Here is a 24,525-nt window from a genome sequence, read left to right on the forward strand (position 1 = left end):
GGACAAGAACATGAGCAGGGGACACGAGCACGGGGCAGGTGATGTGAATACAGGGCAGAGGACATGAGAAATGGGCAGGGGACACAAGCATAGGGCAGGGGACATGAGCACAGGGTGAGCTTGGCTTTGCTTCCCAGTGAGCAATCACCAGGGCTGGGTCTGGGTCCTGCTCCACCAGGGCCAAAATCTGCTGGTGGGGGGTGAGGAGCTGTGCCAGTCTGGCTGCCAGAGCTGTGTTGGGACGGGTTGGCAGCAAGGTGTGTGTCCCATTGATGGCCTCACACAAGGCTGGAAAGTTCATCAGCCACCTTTGTCCCCAGTGGAGGGAGATCTCCTGGATTTGGAGCCTCCAGGAGTCTGATTTACAGGAGCATCATTATTTCGTCATGGAACTGGGGACTGGGCACCCAGGGAGAGCCATTCTGTGGGGCTGCAGTCCCCTGTCCATCAGAGAATCATGGAATTGTTTTGTTTGGAAAAGACCCTTAAGATCATCAAGGCCAAGTGTTCACCCAGCACTGCCAAGGCCACCACATCTGCTTGGCTTTGAAATCCCTCCAGGGATAGTGATTCCACCACTGCCCAGGCAGCCTGGGCCAGGGCCTGACAATCTTTTTGGAGAAGAGATTGTTCCCAATATCAGGTGTAAACGTCCCCTGGCACAACCTGAGGCCATTACCTCTTGTTCTATCACTTGTTCCTTGGTAAAAGAGACCGACCCCCCTTTGCTCCAACCTCCTTTCACGGACTTGTAGAGACTGAGAAGGTCTCCCCTCAGCCTCCTTTTCTCCAGGCTGAACATCCCAAGCTTCCTCAGCTGCTCCTCAGAAGACTTGTGCTCCAGACCTTTCACTGCATCCCAGTGTCCTGGTCCCACATCCCTGGTCTGAGCATCCCAAAGTGCTCCCCAGCACAGACCTCCCTGGGTTTCCTCCTCTCTCCACCAGCAGCAACATGGTTGAGGAGATCTGGATGCAGCCTCCTTCATCCAAGGCACCCAGGCCTTGCCAGGTCCTTGTCATGCAAACCATCTCCTCAGGCTTTTCCAGCCTCATTTCAGGTACTGGGTGGGCATCCAGGATTGGTACTGAACCTTGTGCAGGGCTGGGAACATGGTAGGAAGATCACCCCTGGCTGAAAAAATAAACAGGGAGAATGAGGCACATTTTTGAACAGAAATTCTTGCTTTTTAAATGTTTCTTGTGCTCTTCTGCTGGGCCACAGAAGCCAGGGACCTCACTGCTTATTCCAGCTGGTGGAGAAATCAATGGTGGTGGTTGTGGGGGTGGAAGTGGGAGAACGAAGGGATGGGAGTGAGAGGAGTTTAGCAGGGAGAGGCTGCAGCTTTTATTAGAGCAACTGATGCAGTTGAGGAAAAAAGCAGATAAGCTTTTGGGCTCACAAGTCCTTATTCAGGTCCTAAATAGAAACAGCTAAGTCAGATCACTGGGTTTATTTTAATCAATTTTAAATCTGAGAAAAAAAAAAAAAAAAGACAAAAAAAAGCCTGGTGAGCTGAAAATCTGGGTTTGGTGGTTGGTTTGGTTTGTTTTTTTCCCTTTTTGTTGTTTTCTGGGGACCCCCCTGGTTGGGTGGGGCTGGGTGGGGCTGTGAGCCTGTCAGGTGAGAGGCTGGATCAGGTCATGGCTCCAGCACCCTCAGCCACACCAAATTTTGGGTCTCCACATCCCCTGAGGAGAGGCTGCCTGAGCCAGAGGCACCGACTCTCCCCCCGGGCTGTTTCTGGGGAGATGCTGCCCAGTTGTTTGGTGACTCAGTTTCCCCACCTGAACGGCAGAGAGGATGGTCCCTGCGAGCCAGGCTGGCCCTACAACTTACAGCTGCCCTTTTGGGGTGCCTGGAGCTCAAGAGGTGCAAGCCCACCCCAATCCTGCTGGCAGGATGCTTTGAGATCCACAGGCTGGAGATGCTCAGCTCTGGGAGCACCAGGGATTTGCCATCCGCCATTCCCTGGATTCATCCATCCATGGTGGGCATCATCACTTCTGACTGCTGCCTCCAGCCACTGGAGAACCTCTCCTTAGGAAACACAGCATCTCCTCCCTCAAGGAGAAAGGAATTGATGTTGGGTGTCTATCCCTCTTGCTGATGCACCCAGCACCCTTGGGGCACAGCACCCAGCACCCATCACCCAGCCCATCTTCTCTGCTGGTGACACGGTGTTGTCCTGGACTCTTGCAAGTGTTGAAGTGGTAGAAATTCTTCCTACTGCCCAAGGGACCAGTCTTCGAAATGTGCAGTGCTGGAGGAAGGCGAAAGGATTTCACCAAGGGATGATGGAAATGTGGTGGAGCAAGGACCAGAAGCTGCTTTCTGCTGGTAGCCACACACACTGGAATGTCCTGCTGTGTCTGCCCTTATCCCTGCAAGCTTGAGAAGGTGGAGGAGAGGAAAGGCTGCTCTAATTTCTTAAGAAGCTGCTGGACTCTGTCACTGCCTCATTACCTTGCTCTGCCTCAGTTTCCCCTTCCCTGTCAAACAGAGGATGTTTTTCACCTTCTATCACCACGTGCTTTGGGCTGGGTGGGATGCAGGTACCCAGGAGAGGCTCTGCGTGGGGTATTTCCTTCCAGACAACTCAACGACAAATACCAACTCCAACATCTGCAGCCCTCACCCCTACACATGGTCCCACTGCTTCGCTTCAGCTGCTCATTCCCTGACAAAACCAGAGTCCTGCTGTGGTGATGGTCGTGCCCCACACGGATGAAAAGGTGAAGAGCGCTCAGGACCTGGGGCTAACTCTGCTTCTTTCCCAGGCCCAGGGGGGCTCTTGCTCTGGGATAGGTGATGCCACCTCAGCACCATGAACAGCCTGGCCAGGCAGAAGGATGGTGGGATCCGCAGCGAGGTCACACCACCAAAATTCAAACCCTCTTCTTAAAGCTTTGGGGCTGAGGCTGCCAGGCAGACGATGCCATACGGACACTGGTTTCCATCTCTCCGGTGGGCATTGCAATGCTGCCATCCTGCTACTGGATCAGCTGGAAAGGTAGAGTGGAGCTGGCCTGCTTGGTTACATTTCATTTAGAGGACTTAATCTGGGGGCAGGAAACGAGGAGGCTCAGGCTCTATAAATATTTGAATAATTCCCTCCAGCAACGTAGCCCCTGTTCACACACCCACCCCTCGGGTGCCTTGAACCAGCCCCACCACTTGCAAAACGCCTCCATGTCCCCTCTTCCTGGGATGGGGGCAGTGAGAGCACGAAGGTGTTTTGTCTACTGGCAGAATCTTTGCTCATTTCTAAGGTCTGAAGCCTCCAGTCTTTTTATTTTCTGGGTAAGCTGAGCCCTGCTGGGCTGGTGGCAGCTCCTGCGCAGGGACCGGTAACCAGAGCCGAGCAGTGCAGGGGTCAAGGCTCTGATCTTCAGCACATGTGAGACATTCTCTTTCATCTTGAAACCTTAGCTTCAGTGGAGCCTGAGCACTTCCAGATGGGGCACGTCGGCAGCCAGGTCCTGGTGTCCCAGCCATGGCTGCCTTTGAGGGAGCCCCATGGCTGGAGAGTGTCCCAGTGCCCCCAGCGGGTCCCCAGGCGCCGTTTTTTCCTTTGTACAAAAACACCCAAAAAAACCCCAACACCACCAGAGTTTTAACAAATGCCCCGTGGAGGGAAAATTGTGCTTTTTAAAATTGCACAGTTATTTTTCTTTGTCACCCATCAGGTTGGAAGGCTGAATGCCTCTGGATGCAGAGGGGAGGGCGGCTGTGCACGGCCGAGCCGAAGGGACCGGTGCAGTCAGAAGGGAGATTGATTACATTTCCAGATGAATAACTGCAGCAGATAAAGTTCAGGGCAGATAAATAGAGGTTGAGGACTCTTTGTGTGTGAACTAGAAAGAGGAAATACCTTTTTTTTTGTCCTTTTTTGTCCTCAATTGAGGAACTCCAGTGGTGATCTGCTGGGGGTGGGAAGCGTCAACCTGCGTCTGAGCACTTTTGGAGGGAGGTGGGTTGATTTTGCAAGATGAAAAGTGCAGATTAGATGAATGTTGTGGCCTGGACAATCGGTTGTGTCACTAGGTAGGATGTGGCCCCAGGCTGGCTTGTTGGCCTTTCTCTGGTTTGTGGCATCACCTCTCCTTTCCAGGCGTAGACAGACCGGTGTGAACTCCTCACCCTGCTCTAATTCTTGTTGGGGAGCTGAGTGATGAGGCAAGACAGCAGAAATTGGGTTACTCTCCGTGGTGAGAAGCGTGTCCACGTGCACTGGGAATGGCTCAGCACCCTCAGGGGGCCTGAGCTGGGGTGTTCACACCCCTTTGCAGAGCTGGCACCTGGTTGCTCTGGATCTGATCACCCCGATTTTGAAGGTGCCAAAAAAATATGGGTATTTAAGCACCAAGCAAGCAACACTTGGCACTTGCACACCTTGCAAGTGCTGATTGATTGAATCTTGCTGAGATCTGGTGTCTCTCCCCAGTGCCAGTGGCACATCAGGCCCAGGAACCACTGCACTTCTCCGGGAACCAGCACTATCCCCACATCCCAGGCACTGCATCCCTTCTGGGTTTTGCTTTGGAGTTTTACCCCCAGGATGGTCTTGACAAGGATTAACCCCCTTGCTAGAGTCTGTCCTGCCTTGCAGGCCTGAATTAAACGGAGGAGCAGGGAGTGTGGTGCATGCAAACCCTTCCTGTGTCCCTGCCTTGCTTTTAAGGCACAGAGCATTAAATCCTTGGGTCTCAAGGGCTGGGGCAGTTGTAATATTTTGCTAGTGCTGGTGCCTGCCCCCCCAGGGCTTTAACTGGGAAATCCGAGCAGGGAGGGAGTGGGATTAGGTTTCCCTCTCTCTGGCTGTGCAGCATGGCTGGCAGAGAACAAGGACTCCAGTGTCCCCTGTGCTGGGCATCAAACCATCCCGGCATCTATTTCCATCTCCCCCACATCCTCTCCCCCCGCTTCTGCCACTGGGGTTGTGAAGAAAAACTGCCTCTCATCAGAGGAGACAGTGAGAGGACAAGGGGTGCTGGTTTTAAACTGAGAGAGGGGAGATTGAGGTGAGATACGAGGAAGAAGTTCTTCACTCTAAGGGTGGTGAGGAACTGGGATGGGTTGCCCAGGGAGGTTGTTGATGCCCCAGCCCTGGAGGTTTTTAAGGCCAGGTTGGATGAGGTTTTGTGCAGCCTGGGCTGGTGGGAGGGGTCCCTGCTCATGGCAGGGGGGGTTGGAACTTGATGAGTTTAAGGTCCCTTCCAACCTTAATGATTCTATGATTTCTGTTTCTGTGTGGAGAGACCCGATTGCCCTGTGGGGCTCATGGGCATCATGTGCAGGATGGTGGCTTCTCTCTGGCTGTGGTGGCTTGTCAGCAGCTGCCATGTCCATCCTTCCCTGGCCGTGAAGAAGGGAAGCAAATGGGCTCCAATTGGCAGCAAATAGGGTGGAAAGGGGAAAGAAGAAGCTCTTTCCCTATCTGAAGCTGAGAGAGGAAATATTTACACCTCACCCAGGAGCTGGTGGGCCTGTGGAAAGACTGGCATTGCCCTCGGGTGACCCGGGGAGCCTGTGATCCAGCCCAACCATCTGCTGGGCAGCTTTGAGTGGGTGGAGGGGCTCAAGCTGTCACGAAAACCCACCCAGCTCTCAGTGGGACTTGTGCTTGGCTGCAGGTGGCTTTGAGAGGCTGAACTTCTGGTGACCCCTCAAAAAGAACAGGCCAGTTCTTGGGGCTGGAGGAAACCCCACAGGTGGCTAAAATAACCAGGGAGCCATTTATTGTCACCTACCCTTGAGGGGCCATAGGCAGGAGGATGCATGAAGCTGTCAGGTTAAGTGGGAATAATAATTTCAGGTCCCCACCAAGTGCCTCTCATGTGTAATTAGGAGAGTAATTAGGAGAGGAGGCATCTTTACAGCAAGGTGCAGCACCCTGGTTCTTTCCCACCCATGTGCAGCTCCTCTTCACAAGGTTTAATTTTCTATGGGACAAATCTCTGGGTGTGCAAAACTTTCTACTGAGCTCCTCTGACATCTCAGGTCTGGCATAAAAGCTCTTGAGTACTTGAGGGTTGTTTTGCTCCTAGCTTTGAGACATTGAGATGCCAATTTCTGCTTTTCTCTTTCCAGTAAAGGTGGCTGGAAATGAGCTTTTCTCTCTTTGTTGGGGGAGCAGAGAAACATGATCTGCTGGGTCAGAGGGGTGTGAGGTGTGGATGTCCCTCTGCAGAGATGCACTGTGGTCCCTGGGGTCCCAGGGATGGGTGAGAAGCCCCTGCCCATCCCCTTCCCCTGCCCTGCATTATTTACACCTATTTCACAGGCAGGTAAACTGAGGCACTCAAGGACTTGTCCCCCATGTGTGTCACTTGGGCATGTGGCCCTGCCCCTTGACAACACTGAGGATTCTTCTTTTGGCCCAACTCCACCTCCATGGCATGGGTATGAAGCATGGGCCTGTCCCCCTGGCTTGGGAAGGGGGAGGGCTCCCAAGGGCCTTTCAGTGCTGCCAGGTCTTCATGGAGGAGCCGGGAGCATGTGAATCCCCAGCTGCCAATTAGCAATGTCCTGCTGCCAGGAGGCCACCAGGGAGGGCTTCAACAGACACAGCAGCAGCCCCTGTGCCAAGACCTCAAGGGAGGTCAGGGAAAAAATAATAATAAAAGATATATATATATATATATATATATAAAATCATATTTAGCAGCTCTTTACAGAGCCAAGTCTCAGGGACTGGAGCAAGCTCTGAAATGTGCCTCTGTGGAAGGTGAGAAGAGCTGGAGACAGTTTTGCATGTTAAGCTGCAATAAGATTATGGAGCAGAGCAAATTCAATCAGTTCTGTGATGACTGGGGGGGATGTTCCTGCTGGTGGTGGCAGCTCCTGAAGCCCAGGAGGGAAATGGTGGGTGGAGCTGGGGGGTCTGAGACCCACCAGTGGCCCAGGGTCTGCAGGCAGCTTGCTGGGGGGGTTTACCCAGAGCTGCCTCTCCATGGCAATGTGTGATCCCAGGGGAATGAATGAGTCTGGAGTGCAGGGTGGGTCCTTTGGGTCAGAAAAGCAATGGGCCTGGCCAGGTAGAGCAGGGAGAAGGAGGGCAAGCAACAGAGCTGGTGTGGGCATCCCAGCTGCCTGAGCCCTGCCCGTCCCTGCCTGCAGCTCCATCCCATGGAGGTTGCCTCCCTGGGTGAGGGGGGTGATGTCTGTAGGATGGGGGGCACTGGAGGTTTGGGATTTTATGGTGAGTGGGTATCTCCCTGCTCCTAGGTACCAAGGGGGCTGTAGAGCCTGGCTCTGGCAAGGCTTTGCCCCTGTACCAACTCACCCAGACTGGGGACACCTCCTGCCCTGCTCTGACATCTGCCTGGGGCTTCACTTCCAGCCAAGGGCTTCTCCAGCTCCACCCCAACCCGCAGCCCTGGGGCAAAGAGCCACACTCTGAACCACTGCAGGAGCCCAAACCAGCTGTCCCTGGGGGTGCTTCAGGCAGGGGGGGACCTGCCATCCCTCAGAAGCCACCTCAAGCCTGATGCAATCCCAGTCAGGGTGTGGTGGAGCCTCCCTGGGCTCCTTTGTGCCTCTTCAGCTGCTGTTTTCCGTGGGGATTTCTGTTGGTGTGGTGATTTTTTTGTCCCCTCCACCTCCCCAGAGGTTAAAAGCAGAGTGTGTTGGGAGATGAGGTGTTAGCAACAATCCATGTTGGGAGATTTGCTGTTTTTCATGCCAGTCGTGTCACGGGGATATTTGTTGTGCAGTGGGGGGGAAGATCTGGCACTGGTCCATTGAAGGATGGGGATAAAAACTGATGGTGGAGACAGATGGTCCCAATGAGGAGGTGATGCTGTTTGAAGACCTGAGAGGGGTCCAGGGTACCTGGTTCCTCATATTCCCTGAGCAATGATTAAATACTGATGAGTTCATGTGTCCAGAGGCAGGATTGGGGAGCTGAGCCTGGTCCTGGGGTTCCTCAGCCCAGCAGTTTGTTTGATTCCTTGAGTGATGATTAAATCCTGAGGAGCACCCGTGTCCAAAGGCAGGTTTTGGGATGTCCCCACTCCCAGCCTGGCTCCTTGCAGCAGTCCCTGCCTTGGCAGCCCAGGACCAATACCAAGCCAGAATAATTGCTGCTCTTTACTAAATGTTAATGATTATTTTACTTGCATAAAATAACGGGCCTATTAAATAAAAAAAAACACACACTGGGGTTTAGGCAGATGTTATTCAGGGGTTTAATTAATCTGGGAAAGAATGAAGTTACACAGAATAACCAGCTGCTGCTCACACCACGTCTTGGGAGTGGGATCTCTGCTGGTTGTGAGCATCATCTCTCTGGTTTCCACCAGCCTCCTGCAGCCCCAAACCCCCTGCCATGCTATGGAACTGTCTTCTAGCCCTGCCCCTCTGGCTTTGCCAGGGGCATCTTCAGCTCAAGCAGCTTTGGTTCATCAGTTCTCAGGCCCATATCTGAGGTTGCATCCAAGGAAGGATGGCCAGCAGGTCAAAGGAAGTGATTCTCCCCCTCTGCTCTGTTCTTGTGAGACCCCACCTGGAGAACTGTGTCCAGTCCGTGAGCCCTCAACAGAGAAAGGACATGGAGCTGCTGGAGAGAGTCCAGAGGCCACAGAGATGATGCAAGGGCTGGAGCAGCTCTGCTCTGGAGCCAGGCTGGGAGAGTTGGGGTGTTGAGCCTGGAGAAGAGAAGGCTCCAGGGAGACCTTGGAGCACCTTCCAGTGCCTGAAGGGGCTCCAGGAAAGCTGGGGAGGGACCTGGGACAAGGGCAGGGAGGGAGAGGAGAAGAGGTAATGTATTTAAACTGGAAGAGGGGAGAGTTTGGTTAGACATTAAGAGGAAATTCTTTGCTGTGAGGGTGGTGAGAGCCTGGCCCAGGTTGCCCAGGGAAGCTGTGGCTGCCCCATCCCTGGCAGTGTTGAAGGGCAGGTTGGATGGGGCTTGGAGCAACCTGGGCTGGTGGGAGGTGTCCCTGCCCATGGCAGGGGTTGGGACTGGATGATCTTTAAGGTCCCTCTCACCTCAAACCAGTCTGGGATTCTCTGCTTCTCCATCATACTCCCAACCTGGTGGGCAGGTCTGGTCCAAATCTTCCTTCTCACTGGCAGCAGATGCCCATGGGGTGTGTCCCTCTCTGTTTCCATGAGCACGTACAGGCCTGAATCCAAAAATCAACCTTTGAAGGTGGCATCCATCCCTGCTACCTGATACAGTCTGAAAGCATTTCCCTCAAGCCAAGCACAGCAAGTCCCTCCATAGCAGAGGTGACACATGGGAGGTCCTGAGGTGACTGTCCCCACGTGGGTGAGCCCCTCACTGGGCTGTCCCTGGGATGGGTGCTGTGGGGGGGCTGTTCCCAGCATGGGCAGGGGGCTGCAGGAGGTTCAGGGCTTGCAGGGAGCTGAGCCAGGGTCTGCTCCAGTGGGGACCAGATGGCTCAGGGAGCCTAATCCTGCCTGGTGTGGGCAAGGAGGGGCCAGGGACCTCCAGGCAGAGAGCTGGGGGAGCAGAAGGTCCTAAACCAAGGGACTGTACTGAAACGTGGGCACTTTGGATGGGAACAGGCTGGAGGTACCAGTGCTGATTGCCTATAAGGTCCCTCCCAAACCAAACCAGTCTGTGATTCTATGACAGTCTTGGCTGGGACTGACCATGCTGGGACATGGGGGTCCCTTCCCAAAGCAGCAGGTCCTGGTGACACTGAGATGCTGTCTGGAGCAGCTTTTCAACAGATTTATTTTTAAACTCGCAGCCTTGGATCCAAGACTGGAAATGCAGTGATTTTGATTTTTTGTGGTGGTCTTGTTGTTGTTGGGTATTTTTGTTTGGATGTTTTTGTTGGTTGGTTGTTGGTTTTTTTTTGTTTTGTGGTGGTGGAAATAGAATTGTGGAGTCTTTAAGGTTCAGAAGCAATGTTTTCATTCCAACTTGATGTGCAAGTTAGTGTTATTTCAACTGTTTATAGTATCACTAAATCATGTGTTGGGGTGAGTTATAAAGGTTTTCTTCTAGAAAAACACTGAAAAAGAAGCTTTCAAGGGGTGATTGACTGAGAAGATCTGGTGGAAAAAATCATGGAAATAATAATTTTTCCTGTGATATGTTCTCAGTTTAAATGCATTTACCTGGAGACAACAGCTTTCAGCCCCTGATGGATCACTGACCCTGCCTGCTTCCCTCTGAGCTTTCCAGTGCAACTGGATTCAGAGTCTCTCTAGGAGGACACAGCTCAGGTTGCTGTTGCTCTGACCTTCTGCCACCACCACTTGGGTGGCTCCATCCTGGCAAGGCCTGTCTCCTGCCCACCCTCTCCTCTCCTCTCCTCTCCCCTCACCCTGGCAGTGTGCAGGGCTGTGGATCTGCTGCTGGGAGCAGGGCTTTGGGCTGCCCTGAGCTGTCTCACTGGGCTGAGATGCAAACAGAGCCCCGGGAGTTTAGGTTTGGCTTTTTGGTGTTTGGGATGAGCAGGGGGTGGGATGCAGAGGCCAGAACCTGTGCTTGGCACCAAGGGGTGGGCAGGGATGGGCTGGCAAGCTGGTCCTCCTGCTCACCTGCACCATCTTGTCCTGCTCTCTAGGCTGTTTTGACACTGATCCAATCCTCCTTTTCCTCTTTAATTGTCCCCATGTTGGGATGTGGAGCAGGCAGGTTCCCTGCTGCTCCTCTCCCCGTGCATCCTGCCTTGGCCCCAGCTCATGCCCCAGAGTTGTGCTGGAGGTTGTTGGGTGGACATGGAGATTCACAGCACGGGATAAAGTTGCCTCAATCCCCAGCTTGCCATGCACTGGGAGCCTTCCAGTCCCAAGCCCTGAGGGTGGCTGCAGTCCTGACAGGGCTCACTCCTCTCTGCTCCACCCAGGAACGTTTCCCATGTTCCACCAGAAGGGATGTTACCTCTTCTTTTTGTGCCTCATCCCCACCCCCCTGAGATCCAGGCACCAACCAAGCCTTAGGAACATTTCAGCTCTTTTTATTTCCTTTTTGATTCCCTCAGGGAAAAACTCAGAAGCTTCTGTCCACAGCCAGGAGGGCCTGAAGCATCCGCAGCCTCCAGTCACTTCCACCACCCAAACTGGGGCAGAGAGCTTGGAGCCAGGGCTGCTGGGGCATGGGGAGAAGCTCTGACCCTCCACAGAGTCCTGCAGAAACAGGACTTGGGATTTGAACTGGGGTTTCTCCCCTGGCCCAGATCTCCTCCAGGAGCTCCCCAGTGCATTTGGGATGGCCCTTCTCCCCGTCTCCCCCTCCAGCCCACACCATGAGGCTGGTTAATTCCTGCTTCTGCAGGACTCCAGACCCAGTCCAGGTGTTTGTGCTGGAGGCCACCACCCATCGCCCTGCACCAGGGATGGATGCGTCACCATGGAGGAGATGGTTTCCATGGCAACCGTTGCCATGCTGCTGGCTACCGGTGAAGGGCCTGAGAGCATCCCTAGGAGGTTCCCCAGCTCCTCCCATGGTTACTGATGGATTGATTTGTACAGCTCCCTCCACCCCAGGTGAAAGCTGGACACTCAGCAGTGAGTGTTGCTTTTGCCACAGCAGCAGATTTGGGCTTTCATGGTTTGGGGCAGGTGTCAGGAATTTGAAGGGTCTCTGCAAAAGCCACAGAGTGGGAACACCCTCAAAACATAACACCCTAATCCTGCCTGCCTAGGGAAGGAGGAACAGGCAAGCAAAAGTGAACAGGGAGTTAAGGAAGACCCAACCCAGATGGTCCCTGGCCCCAGGGACACATTCAAAGATGTAGAGGGGTCTGTAGGAGCATCTTTGTACCACACAGGAATGTGATGGGCAGGTCCCCTCTACGCCTTGATTTCCCCATCTTTTAAGTACCCAGATTTGCCAGGGGAGGTTTAGATTTGATATTAGGAGTAATTTTTTCATGGAAAGGGTTGTCAGGGCCTGGCCCAGGCTGCTCAGGGCAGGGGGGGAGTCCCCATCCCTGGAGGGGTTTCAAAGCCCTGGAGATGGTGCTGAGGGACATCGGGCAGGGGTGGCCTTGGCAGGGCTGGGGGAAGGGTTGGACTTGGTGATCTTAAAGGTCTTTTCCAAACAAAATAATCCGTATTCCTATGAATTCCTCTGGTGTACATGGAGAGCTACTCCACGTGAGAGGGCTGAATGTGTCTGTGGGACCCTTTACCCAAGCTTGACATTTTCAAACTGTAAATTGGTGTCTCACATCTTGATAAAGGAGGAGAAGAGAGGGGGATGTGGCGTCTGCTCTCCTGGGGAAGTTGGATAGATGATGGAGAGGAGCTGAAGCCTTTCTAATCTCCCTGCTCAGCTCTGATGGTGCAGGGCCAAAGGGCTGGAGCTCTAGCTCACTTTCCAAGGCTCTTAGCACAGGATTTGGGGGTGATTTGTGCTGCTGAGACCCCTTGGCTGCTGTTCCCAGCAGGTCCAGCCAAGCTGTGGCAAAGGGGACAGTGAGTTGCTGGGTGGGTGTCATCCCTTGCCACCTCCCTCAGCCCTGGGGTGGCTGCAGGAGCAAAAGGCTCCTCTGGGATCAAGCTGAGGATGTGTTTTCTTATCCAAGCACAAAGTAGGAGCCATGTCACCTCCAGAGCTGCTGGCAGCCAAATCCTTCGGGTCTGGCTCTTGTTTTGGGTCATTCAGAGCCCTGGGGGAATGCTTATTGAGATCTGAATTTCTGGCTCTGCCCTATGGAGGCTGCTTTGCACTGGGGCTTGCTCTTGTAGCAGCAGATCTGTGACCTTTTTGGACATTGGAGGAGGAGAAATAGGGCAGGTAATTGGGGTCTGGATGGTGCCAGAGTTGGATCCTGGCCCTGGCCTGCTCCTACAGCTGGTGTGGCAGCGACCAGCTCATGGGCTGAGCCACAGGGACGTGGCACAAACCGTTCCCCTTCTGCAGGACAGTCCTGAGCAGAGAACCAGCACCTATGGACTTGGACATCACCAAAGGCAAAGCCACACCCTAGCCCAGCCGGTGTCTGGGGCCCTGGTGCCTCCAGCAGCTTTGCCTTGACCCCTGGTTTAATTTCCCTACTGAAGGCAGGCTGGGGGAAGCAGGGCTGAGCTGGCTGGGGAGCCCCCTGCTAAGAGCCCTTAGCTGGGAAGCTGGAATTGCACTGCAGGGAGCTGCTGGCCCTCTGCTGGAGCCAGCAGATCGTGGCCCTCAGCATTCTGCTGCCCCGGGGCCAGACCCAGTGTCCTGCTGGGCTTTCCTTCTCCCCATGGGAGCCTCTGCCCACATGGCCCCAGGAAAGGGATGCACGGAGGACCTGGGAGTACCTCTCCTGCAGAAATCTGGGGAGGGAATTTAACAAGGGCAGGGAGGGAGAGGACAAGGGGGGATGGATTAAAACTGGAAGAGGGGAGACTGAGGTTGGATGTGAGGAGGAAATTCTTTGCTGTGAGGGTGGTGAGAGCCTGGCCCAGGTTGCCCAGGGAAGCTGTGGCTGCCCCATCCCTGGCAGTGTTGAAGGGCAGGTTGGATGGGGCTTGGAGCAACCTGGTCTGGTGGGAGGTGTCCCTGCCCATGCAGGGGTTGGGACTGGATGATCTTGGAGGTCCCTTCCAAACCCAAACAGACTGGGATGCTATGAGTCCTGAAAGCAGGTTTTCCCATCCCAACTGTGGATTTCCTGATGTGGAAACTCTCACCTAGGGCTGGCAATGTGGAGGGGCTGCACAGGCTTCCCAGCCCCAACCTTCCTTCTGCAGGGCCAGGACAGTCCCTGGTCCCAGGACTGTAAAGGACAGATCTGGCACACCCAGAGGTCTTTCCAGCAGGATCCCTCCAACTTTACTCAGAGCATGTGGAGACTGCTGGGTTGGGGATAAAATCTAGGGGAAGTTTCTGTTTTGGGACTGGTTTGGGTTGGGGGGACCTTAAAAATCAGCTAGTCTCAAACCCCTGCCATGAGCAGGGACACCTCCCACCAGCCCAGGTTGCTCCAAGCCCCATCCAACCTGTCCTTCAACACTGCCAGGGATGGGGCAGCCACAGCTTCCCTGGAGGATCCAGCCAGCTGTGTCTTTGCTGCAAGGAGGCAGTTATGGATGTGGAAGCAAACCCAGGTTGGGAGGTGGGAGTTGCCATCCTGCAGGATTTGTGATTTCCCAGGCTGGAAAAATCACCATTCCTCTCCCCTTCAGGCTGGTCGTGCCCCCTCATTGCTGGGGGGAGGCTGGGGACTGTGCCCAGCTGCAGGGCTTCATTCACCTGGAGCACTCACCCTCTAAGCAGCAGTAAATCTAAATAAACACTGACCCCAAGATTTATTGCAGGAGTCTGACCCCAAACCACTCCGGCTGCAGCTGGGGCAGCCTGGCCAGGAGGAGGTTTTACATCATGGAGCTGCACAGAGGCTTTTTTGGGAAGAGACACGTCCCAAACACCCCACTGCTACACCAGGAACCCTCTGAGATGTTTCACAAATCCTTCAACCTTGATGAAGCTTGGTGGGCTGAGACTGTGCTTGCTGCAGTCAGGGGGGACTGGCTGGGGGGTTATTTAGGGTTTTACTCTGAGTGGGTGTAATCCTAGGATGCAATCCTAGGATCCCAGGGCAGATACAAGCCTAGGATGAAGGTTGCTGGAGAGGAGCAAAGCATCTCTTGTTGCTTGCCGTGGTTTTGTGTCACCAGCTCCCCCCACATGCAGAAGCAGCTCGGGAGACTTGTGGACGTGCAGGAGAAGGGAAACTCTCTGCCATCCCACCTCAGGTCTCATTTCACCTCCCCTGAGCAGCAGGAATGCTGCAGTTCTGTGAGTGGTGCAGTGGAACAGCAGTTTGGTGCGTGGCCATGTGGGAGCTGGAGTTGCATGCCCTGAGCTGGCCATGCAGCAGCAGGGCATGGTCACCAGCTGTCCTAGTGCCTTCTTGGTGTAAACACCAATCACTGCCAATCCTTGGGAATCTACGAAGGGCAAAACCTGGCTGAGAACGTCTGCTGTCCCACGGGCAGGCGTGTGAGGGGCAGGTGGGGCTGAGGTGTCTCTCATCCAGGGTGTTGTCTCCAGAGAGTGAGTTTTGGCCCTGCAAGGTGTTTCCTTGTTGTGAAGTTGTTGCTGCTGCAGTGAATGGCTCCAGGAGATGGATCCGTGGGGCTGCAGCACAGATCCTGTTCCCTCAGCCTGGAGGGGAGTGGATCTGGAAGGCAACAGAGCCAGAGGAAGGGCTTCCATCTCCAAACTCCTGCATCCTATTGGGAAGCTGAGAGCACAGCACTGGTGGTGACCTGGGAGGATGCTGGAGCCTTGCAGTGGTGCCTGTGGACCTGGCCATGAGCTGTCAAGGGGTTGCTGGGCTTGGTTGTTTGAGCAGAACATGGGAGTGTTATCCTCATGGGAAAGGTCTGCTTTTGGATTTGGGACTGGACAGTTCTCACCAGCATCTACCCCTTTGCCTTCAGCCCTGTCCCTCTTGGCTGTTCTCCTGGGCAATGCAGACCTGGAACAAGCACTGGTTCTGCTGAATATGTCCACCCTGTGATGAAAGGATGGATGGATGGATGGATGGATGGATGGATGGATGGATGGGGCTGGTGTGACATGCTGGGGCCACACTCTTCCATTTTTGTTTCCTGATCCAAGCAAGGGGAGTTGGTGGCTGGAGCTGCCTTGTCTGTTTCCAATCTAAGGGAGAAATGGGCTTGATGGAGCTGGGCCATGTGGCTCCCATTGGAGGGAGGCTTTGCCAGTCATGCAGAGAGAATCCAGCCTTTGGGGAGCTCTCCTGGGTTAGCTGGCAGGGGTCAGGGGGTGGTCTGGGGGGCACCTGGGCAGTGTTCTCCTCATTTCTTTGTGACCCTCCGTGGTTTTGGTGTAAAAAAAACCAAAAGGCCTATAAGAGCAACTCCAAATGCTTCTTCCTCCCACCCCTCAAACCTTGCCACTTTTCCTTGCCCTCCCATCCCTTTTGGTGGCCTGGCTCTTGCTTAATGGGCTCCTGTGGGTGAGGCAGCCCAATAGACTTCAAAAGACACTGAACCAGCCCCTGTTTCTCCCCCAGCATCTCCTAGTCCTTGGTTTCCCTGCACTGGGCACAGGGACAGAGAAGTCCTGGATGGGCCATGTCACAGTGAGTGAGCTCCATGGCTCCATGGCTTTGTCCTACTGACCCAGGAGGGACTTGGCCCCAAAGGTTGTGAGGTCATGGAAGAATTGCATGGTGAAACCAAAGGTGGCTCTTGGTTTTTTTTTACTTCTATCCATTGCCTTCTCCTGGGCTACAGCAGATCCCATCTGAGCATCTACTTATTATTGCATTTTACTCATTTGCTGTTGCACACCAGTTCAGAGGTGAGATGTCACCTCTTCAGCAAAATCTCTTGCACTGATTCTTGGTGCATGTTTTCCCCTACTTTTTTTTCCATCTCGTGTCCAGGAATCGAAGCCTGTTCCTCCACAGATAAAAGGATTATTTGAAATCATTTACAAATCAGCACAGACTCCCACATCCAGAGCACCTCTCTCCCTTCCCCAGCCTGTGCTGCAGCAGGATTTAGCCTCTGTGGCTCCGCAAGGGGCTGATGAGTCCCAGGTCCCTGGGGATTAATTCTGGTGGAGAACTGATTTCTTCAAGAAAGCTGCTGGTGACTGTGTAATTGAAACTCCAGGAGGCTGCATTATCTCTGAGGCAAAGACTGAATCTTCCCAGTGGTTTGGGAAACGTGTGGTGGGTTGGAGACTGGCAGGACCAGTGGCTGTGGTGATAGGGGAGAAATGAAGAAATAGATCCAGCCTGAAAAACCTCAGCAGCACTTTCAGGAGAGACAGACACTTAAAAGTCCAATGGCCCTTGACCTTCCTGAGAGATTTTTGTCCCCAGGCACATGCTCACACTGTCCCCGTGGGTGTGTGGCTCGAGTGGTACCTCTGCAGGACCCCAGTGACTATAGGCAGGGTTTGTGCAGCAGACATCTCCTTGGCTTGCAGGCCCAGGGATGTGTCCTCACACCTCCCGGCACTGAGCATCTCACCCATTTGCTCTCCCTTGCCAGCTGATGTGCTTCAGGAGGGGAGATGGGGGGGTCGAAATGTGAGTGAAGTCCCAACTTTTAATGTCATGGCATCTTCTGTCTTTTCAAAACTCCTTTTTGTTCCAATCTCTAATGAAAACAAAGAAAATTGAAGCTGTTGTCAAGAGGCAAAATGCTCTAATAGGTGAAGGGGACCCTTCAACCCTTTTATTTTCAATTTAAGCACTAACCTGGCTTGTTACATCTGGAAACATCTGATGCTATCTTGCAGATCAAAGCCTCCTTGTTTGGGTTGTAATGAAGTGTCAAACTGTTTCCTTGCAATACAAACAGGGAGACACTTTGATCTGCAAAACAAGATGTTTTAAGAGCCCTACTAGCAAGAGCTCTTCAAGATTGAGCTGTGAAGCAGTGGAATTTTTGAAGTCTGATACTGTTTAATATTGAGACTTTCCAAGTTATGGAAGCAGACAGGGTGTGTTCCTTTCCCCACCACAGCCAAGAATTGCAGGAAAATCATCTGAAGTGAGCTGGAGAACCAAACTGATAATTCTTCTAACAGTTTCTAAAAGCAGTTGTTGGGGTTTTTTTTTCTCTTTTCCATGGGAAGTCAGAGAATTCCAGACTGGTTTGAGTTGAAGGGACCTTAAAGATCATCTAGATCTTTAAGTCCTGCATGTGCATGGGCAGGGACACCTCCTACCAGCCCAGGTTGCTCCAAGCCCCATCCAACCTGCCCTTCAACACTGCCAGGGATGGGGCAGCCACAGCTTCCCTGGGCAACCTGGGCCAGGCTCTCCCCACCCTCACAGCAAAGAATTTCTTCCTATTTTCTAACCTAAATCCTAAACCTCCAGTTTAAAGCCATAACCCCTTGTCCTGTCAGAATCAACATGAAGTCTCCACAACATGTCAATGTGTCTGAAAGACCTGCAGCAGCACAGGGTTTGGGAGAAAAAAAATACACAAACCCATGACTCCTGGAGGTTGGGCTGGAGAGCACTGCCTGCCCTCCTGCTCCCTTGGTCTTGCTTTTCCCTGTCCCCTTTCACCTGCACACAGACCCCCAGGGACTGTCTGGGGGGATGCCTGTGTGGGCACCAGGCTGGGGCTGGTGGGGCTGGAGCTGCTCACGTGTCTCTCCCTGCTCCTCTGCAGGCTCAGCGCTGGCGCAACGAGAACTATGAGAGGCCCGTGGACCTGGAGGGCTCTGGGGATGATGACCCTTTTGGGGAGGATGAACTGGATGATGTCTACTCGGGCTCTGGCTCGGGGTGTAAGTAGCTGTGGGGCTCCTGGGGAGGCTGGGTGGGTGAGGCTGGAGAGGGGCTTGCCATGGGATGATGGGGATCATCTCCAGAGCTGCCCTCCTGCCCTCTCATAGACAAACGCAAAGGTCGTCCTGAAGGTTGGGCTGAAGTGACTCCATCTCCCAGTTCCATCTCCTGGCCCTCCTGTGCAGGATTAGCCCTTCCCCAGCAGAAAATGCCAGGTTTTCAAGGTTTCATTGACCCCAGAGAGGTGCTTTGGCCATCACATGGGAATTTACAGCTCTTGGTTTCTGCTGAGCCTGGAACCACTCTGGGTTTTTTGGGGGTGAGGCGGGGTGCATGGCAGCCCTGGGAAATACTGGGACAGCAGCAGCTTCACCTTTGGCTCTTCTCCCCCTCTTGCAGATTTCGAGCAGGAATCAGGGCTGGAGACAGCAGTGAGCCTCACCACGGACACGTCTGTCACGCTCCCCACCACGGCAGCCACCCTGCCCATCACCTCAGTGCAGCCTGTGGCAACCCCTTTTGAACCATTCCCTGCTGAGGACACCACCCCCGAGCAGACAACCAGCATCTTGTATATCCCCAGGGTGACAGAGGCGCCAGTGATCCCCACTTGGAAAGCAACCACCACCACTACCACTGTCAGTGACTCCCCTACCACCATGACCACCACCACGACCACCACCACGACCACCACCACGGCCACCACCACTGCAGCCACCACTACCACCAGCACCACCACGGTCACTGCCAAGCCCACAACAACCCGGAGGTTCCTGCCCCCTTTTGTCACCAAGGCAGCCACGACCCGGGCCACCACCCTGGAGACACCTACCACCTCCATCCTTGAAACCAGCACACCAACAGAGGTGGCCACCTCACCCCTTGTCCCCACCAGCACGGCCAAGCCCCGGTCCCTGCCAAAACCAACCACCTCCAGGACTGCAGACCTCACAGAAAAAAGCCCTGCCTTGCCAGCCACTCCTGCCACGCTGCCACCCACAGAAGCCCCCCAGGTAGGAAGCAGGAGCCCTTCTCAGCTGCTAAAGGGCTCGTGGGCCATGTTTGAAGCCAAGGGATGGTGATGGGAAGCCTTTGGAGTTGATCTGCCCTTAAGCCAGTTGCTCAGAGGGAGGTTGAGCCAGGTTGGGCTCTTCCCAGCAGAACATTTGTGGAGCTGGAGGGGGGGATATAGAAGGGTGAAGGCTTGAGCATGGTGGTGTGAGAGCTGACAGGGGCACCCAGGGGTATAGCACATGTCCCTGCTGCCCCCAGTTCAGTCGTGCTTGGCTGCTCCAGAGCAGATTCCCCAGGCAGGACGGGAGCAGGGCTGGGGGGGGGGCACTGCTTTCCCCTGGCTTTGGTGTCTGGGCTCATCCTACCACTTCCCAACTTGCAGCCTGTCAGTGGGAGGCCCAAACCCTCCACAATTCCAGCTTGATGGTGCATTTCCAGCTCACTGGGTGTCCTGAACACGGGACTTAACCCGCTGATCCATCTTCTCATTCAGAGCCCCTCAGGGGCCTTTTGAAAACCACTTTGACTGAAGGGTGGAGTGATTTGTCTAAACTAGTCCCTCTTCTCTGCCTACGTATACGTATGCACAGCGCTCCGGGCTCTCCCTGACCTTCAATTAATCTCTGTCACAAAAATGCTGCTCGTGGGAAGCAGTGAGCTGTGCCTGGCCTGGGGCCAGCAGGACATGGAGAGGGCTCCTCCCCATCCCCTCTTCAGGCTTCAGCCCATCGAGCTCGATTCTCATCCCAATTTGTAGCATCTCATTCACTCTACGAAGGAGGGATCCTGGGGGGGTTCTGCCTGGGGGTGCTCAGTGCAGCCCAGCTCAGCCTGTGGGCGTGTGGCAGGTCGGGGTGCTGGGACAGGGGGGAATTGTCCCTGAGGGAGCTGCAGGTGTGGGGATGTACAGGAGGCATTGGGCAGGTCAGGGTTGGGCTGGAGGGGGATGGCTCACCTGCCCATGTTTGCTCTCCAACCTGGGTTCACCTCCTTGCCAAGGGAGATTGGTCCAGGACCAAGCCAGGACCAGTCCAGCAGGGAGCTGGGCTGGCTCCATGTCCTGGTGAGAAAGGACCCAGCTTCCTGCTCCTGCCCTGTGCCACAAGGCTGCAACCAAAAAAGCAGGTTGAAGGGAGAAAAGGGAGAGGGGAAGGACCCCCTGGGACTCATCCAAGGGCATCTTGCATCCTCACACTTGCTATGATGCTCTAGCACAAATGGTTGCACCACTCCATGTCTAGTGAGGAGGCACTGTTGGGATGTTTCATCCAGGCATTGATCTACACTGGGACCAGGGAGTCCAGATGAGGTTCAGGGCTGTGGGCCTCTCTCTAGGGTAAGCTGCAGTGAAGAGGTGAGTTTGTGCATCCTGAGGGCACCTGGGATGGGGACAGACAGGAATGGTCCTGCTCAGCCATGGACCTCAGTCTTTTGGTGACCATCAAGAGAGGGGGTTGTGTTACTTGCTGCAATATAACTGCCCATGTCAGTGTCACAGGGAAGGGACACCCCAACCTTATCCCCCCATGTTCCCTGATGAGAGGGCCACCTTGTCACCAGTACTGTGATGTCTTTCCTCTGGGCACATCAGAGCTGCTGGAGGCAGGAACCCCCCTTTGGTCCTTGTCCCCTGCTCCATCTTGTCCTTTCTCCCAGATGGAGCCAGGGGAGGTGACGACAGGCCTTGACAATGAGCTGGAGATCCCGGTCAGCAGCGGCCCCAGTGGGGACTTTGAGATCCGGGAGGAGGAAGAGACGACTGGTCCCGAGCTGGGGAACGAGGTGATGGTCGTGGTGACGCCGCCGCCGCGGCCCGGGCTGGGCAGGAACCCCGAGTCGGGGCTGATCGACAACACGATAGACTCGGGGAACTCGGCCGCTCAGCTCCCCCAGAAAAACATTCTGGAGAGGAAAGAAGTGTTGATAGGTGAGTCTGGGGGCCATGGGCTGGTGTGGGAAGAGCTCCTGGGGTTGGGGGGGACAGACGGCTGGCTGGGCTCCAGGAGAGGGTTGATCTTTGGCAGGGCACTTGGGGGGGGTGTTGAGTCTAGGATAATCCAAGGTCTGTGCTAGGGGGGCTTCCAGGGGGCTTCACGTCTTTGCCAGGAGAGTGCAGAGCTGTGCACAGGTTGCTTGTGCTAAGATGGGTTTCCAGGAAAAAATGGGATGTCAGTGGGGTGACGTGCTGCAGGACTGGCTGGACACCACCCGGCCACCTCTGATGGCAAGGGAGGAGAGAGGTGATCTGGGAGGGCCACTTGTCCCAGCCAGAGGGACCTCAGAGGTGGGGCAAAGGTGTCAGTGTCTCACCACCAGCTGAAGGGAGCTGCAGACTGTGGAACAGTAAACAGTTGCTGTTCTTGTGGTCTTCAGTGGAGTGTGGTGGGTGTCAGCAGGCAGTCCATGAGGTTACAGCCTGTGCAGGGATCTCTCTGGCCTGGGTTGCTTCCTGCCACTCCATTGCCCACCATGAAGCTGTGCAGTAGATACCTTTGGGATCTACCTACCCTTCAGGCTCTACCTAACCTTTGGGTCCTACCAACCCTTCAGCATTGCTGCACTCGGCAGCTTGTTGAAGCTTCACGTGGTTGTATTACCCCCTCACCTTCTTTTCCAGTTTTCTTAAACCATAGAGTTCAGGAAAAAAAGCTGCTTCCAAGCTTGCAAACCCCAAACCGAGCTGGAATCCAGAACGTTTCCCCCCCCAGATTATCTGTCCCAGGGCTGCACTGACGGCCACGTCCCTTCTCTGTCTTGCAGCCGTGATCGTGGGCGGTGTGGTGGGAGCCCTGTTTGCTGCCTTCCTGGTCATGCTGCTCATCTACAGGATGAAGAAGAAGGACGAGGGCAGTTACACGCTGGAGGAGCCCAAGCAAGCCAACGTGACCTACCAGAAGCCCGACAAGCAGGAGGAGTTTTATGCGTAGAAGGAGAACCCAGCGTGCCTCGCGCTCCCTCCCCTCTCCAAACTCTCCCTCCTCCTCTGCTCCATCCAGTCTCTCTCTTTCTCTCTCTCTCTTTCTCACTCTCTTCTTTTTGTTTCTTTTGGATCAGACTGCGAATTTACAAAAGCAAAACCCACAACAGCTAAAGGAGAAAACCCACGTCTTTAGCAGGATGAAGAGCATGGCAGAGTTCCACCTGAGAACCACTGGCCTTGCTGCAGTGGGAGGGACAGGGCGAGGAGCCCAGGTGGGGCTGCCCACAGCAGCTGGAGGTCACTGGGCTTTTCCCACCAACACAGCAGACTCTGAGATCTGGACACCTTCTACCAGCTCTGGGGCACAGGGGTGGTTGATTTGGATTTATCTTCCTTTTTCTTCCCCCCCCCCCCCCCCTCCCGCCCCCTCAGCTTCTCTTTGGAAAGGAGGGAGGTTTGTTTCCCTCACTCTTGTTTTTATTTTTTACTTTCCTTTTGAACGGGGTCGGTCGCTTTGCAGGAACAACTTTGCTCCCTGCTTCTGTTTGAAGAGAGGATGCGACCCTCAAATCCGCTTTGAACCTTGAAAAAAAAGCACAAGGGGCTGGAATACCTGATGCCCCGGGGTTTGCTCTTGGAAAAGAAACAACAAACAAACAAACAAACAAACAAAAAAAGATTACAAACATGGCCAGTAGGCTGGGAACAACCTCTTTAGATCAGCTCTTCGGAGAGTTCGTGGAGCAGCAAGAAGTTGCATTGGGGTATCTCACACTGCTTCCCTCCTGCCACCACCTCCTTCCCTGCATTGCTGTGCACAGCCAGAGACCTCCAGCCTGGAGAAACAGTGTGTGGCCACCTGCAGGGGTCTGGCTGAGGAGGGACTTTGCTTTCACTGGGTGTTCACTGTGACCAATAAAACTCAGCTTGTGCAGAGTGACCAACGGCGCTGGTTGGGAAACGGAGCGGGATGGTGCCTGGTGGGGAATTGGCAGGGAGAGGAGCTGGAAGTGGAGAAGCTAAATCCTCTCCCCAGTTCCTCCAGAGGGGATGACAAAGCTCTACCAGGCGTGAGATGCAGTGCAAGGAAAGAAATGCAAAGTGGAGGCAATACTGTGTCCCCTCGGGGTTGGGCAGGGGACCCCACTGGCCACTGGCACCCAGAAGGTGAAGAAGACAGAGCGGTGGCTTTCCACCCAGCAGCCCCAGGGCAGGTTGGCAGCTACTTGTCTTTTGCAAGACCCAGGATCGATGGTTTGTGTTTCTTTTATTGTTACTTAAATTCCAGTATGACCCCCAGGGCACCCAGGAATCTGCGAGCAATAGATCCTGGAAATCACCATCACCTACGTGCATGTGATGCACACGCATCTGGTGCAGCTGGTTCCCCTCTGAGGCTACCCAAGGTCCCGATCCAGAGCCCAACCGTGCCTTCCAGAAAGGCTAGAGATGTTTTTGGAGCAAGCTCTCTGCACAGAAAAGGCAATTAGCTATTGCAAAGAGCTGGCTTTTAATTAGCTGCAGCCCTGTTTGCCATGCAGTCAAGGAGCTTTGTTTGCCTGATGGTTGCAAACTCGATGGTGTCCCATGGAGACCTTGGCTTTCATCTCAGAGCAATTTAATCAGGAAAAAAAAGGGGGGGGGGCGGGAAATATCAGTTGCTTTGACTCTCTTGCATCGTGAATTAACCTGCACAGACACAGTGACACTTTGTTCCTTTAGGGTGTGAGTGGGTGTTGGGATTTATGACCCTGGTGGAGACTACAAGACAGCAGCACTTCTTTATGTTAGGAATTCCAGAGGCCAAGCATATTTATATATATATATAAATATATATATATACATATATCTCACATACATACATACACAGTTATATATGTATATGAAAAGAAATCCCTGTAAATTTTCATGGCTCATGCATATGATGGTTGGATGGGCTTTGGTGGCTGGGAAGATGGAAGGTTTGGGCTATGCTCCCTTGGGGTGTGCAGCATGGGGGCAAAATGGTCATCGTTTTGGTTCTTCTAGTTTGGAGAAGATGGACCTGTTGGATGTCTTGGGTGATGAAAGGCAGATGGTGCAGAGAGAGAATGTGTGTGTGTCCCTTTCTTGCATCTATCCTGATCTTGCAGAGGGTGAAGATGCTGTGAAGGGGCAACCACATGCCTGAAGAAGGCTGATGCCAACCTGGCTCCAAGAGTCACTTTCTCTGACCTGCTCAAAAGGGACAGTTTGAAGCCATGGGTTTGGGGATTTTTTTGGTCCTGTTGGGACTTCACAGAGGGCCCCAGCTGGTGGAGAGGAGCAGAAACAAGAAATTCTCATGATTTAATGAGCTGGGCATAGCGAGTATCGAGGCCATCCCAAATCACCATCTTTTGGAGG

The 24,525-nt window shown here is 54.0% G+C and overlaps 1 protein-coding gene across 1 annotated transcript in view; it reads left to right on the forward strand.

The window, feature by feature from the left end:
- The window catches only part of SDC3 (syndecan 3), a 44,431-nt gene extending 21,886 nt beyond the window's left edge, over positions 1 to 22,545 (forward strand). Inside the window, exons 2-5 of the mRNA XM_051637861.1 lie at positions 18,088 to 18,205; positions 18,606 to 19,219; positions 20,877 to 21,147; positions 21,981 to 22,545. Coding sequence (XP_051493821.1) covers positions 18,088 to 18,205; positions 18,606 to 19,219; positions 20,877 to 21,147; positions 21,981 to 22,147 — 1,170 coding nt within the window. The 3' untranslated portion in view covers positions 22,148 to 22,545. The remainder of the gene's footprint in view (positions 1 to 18,087; positions 18,206 to 18,605; positions 19,220 to 20,876; positions 21,148 to 21,980) is intronic.
- The last annotated feature ends 1,980 nt before the right edge of the window (positions 22,546 to 24,525 follow it).

Source organism: Apus apus, chromosome 21, assembly GCF_020740795.1.
Source record: "Apus apus isolate bApuApu2 chromosome 21, bApuApu2.pri.cur, whole genome shotgun sequence".
Classification (NCBI taxonomy): domain Eukaryota; kingdom Metazoa; phylum Chordata; class Aves; order Apodiformes; family Apodidae; genus Apus; species Apus apus.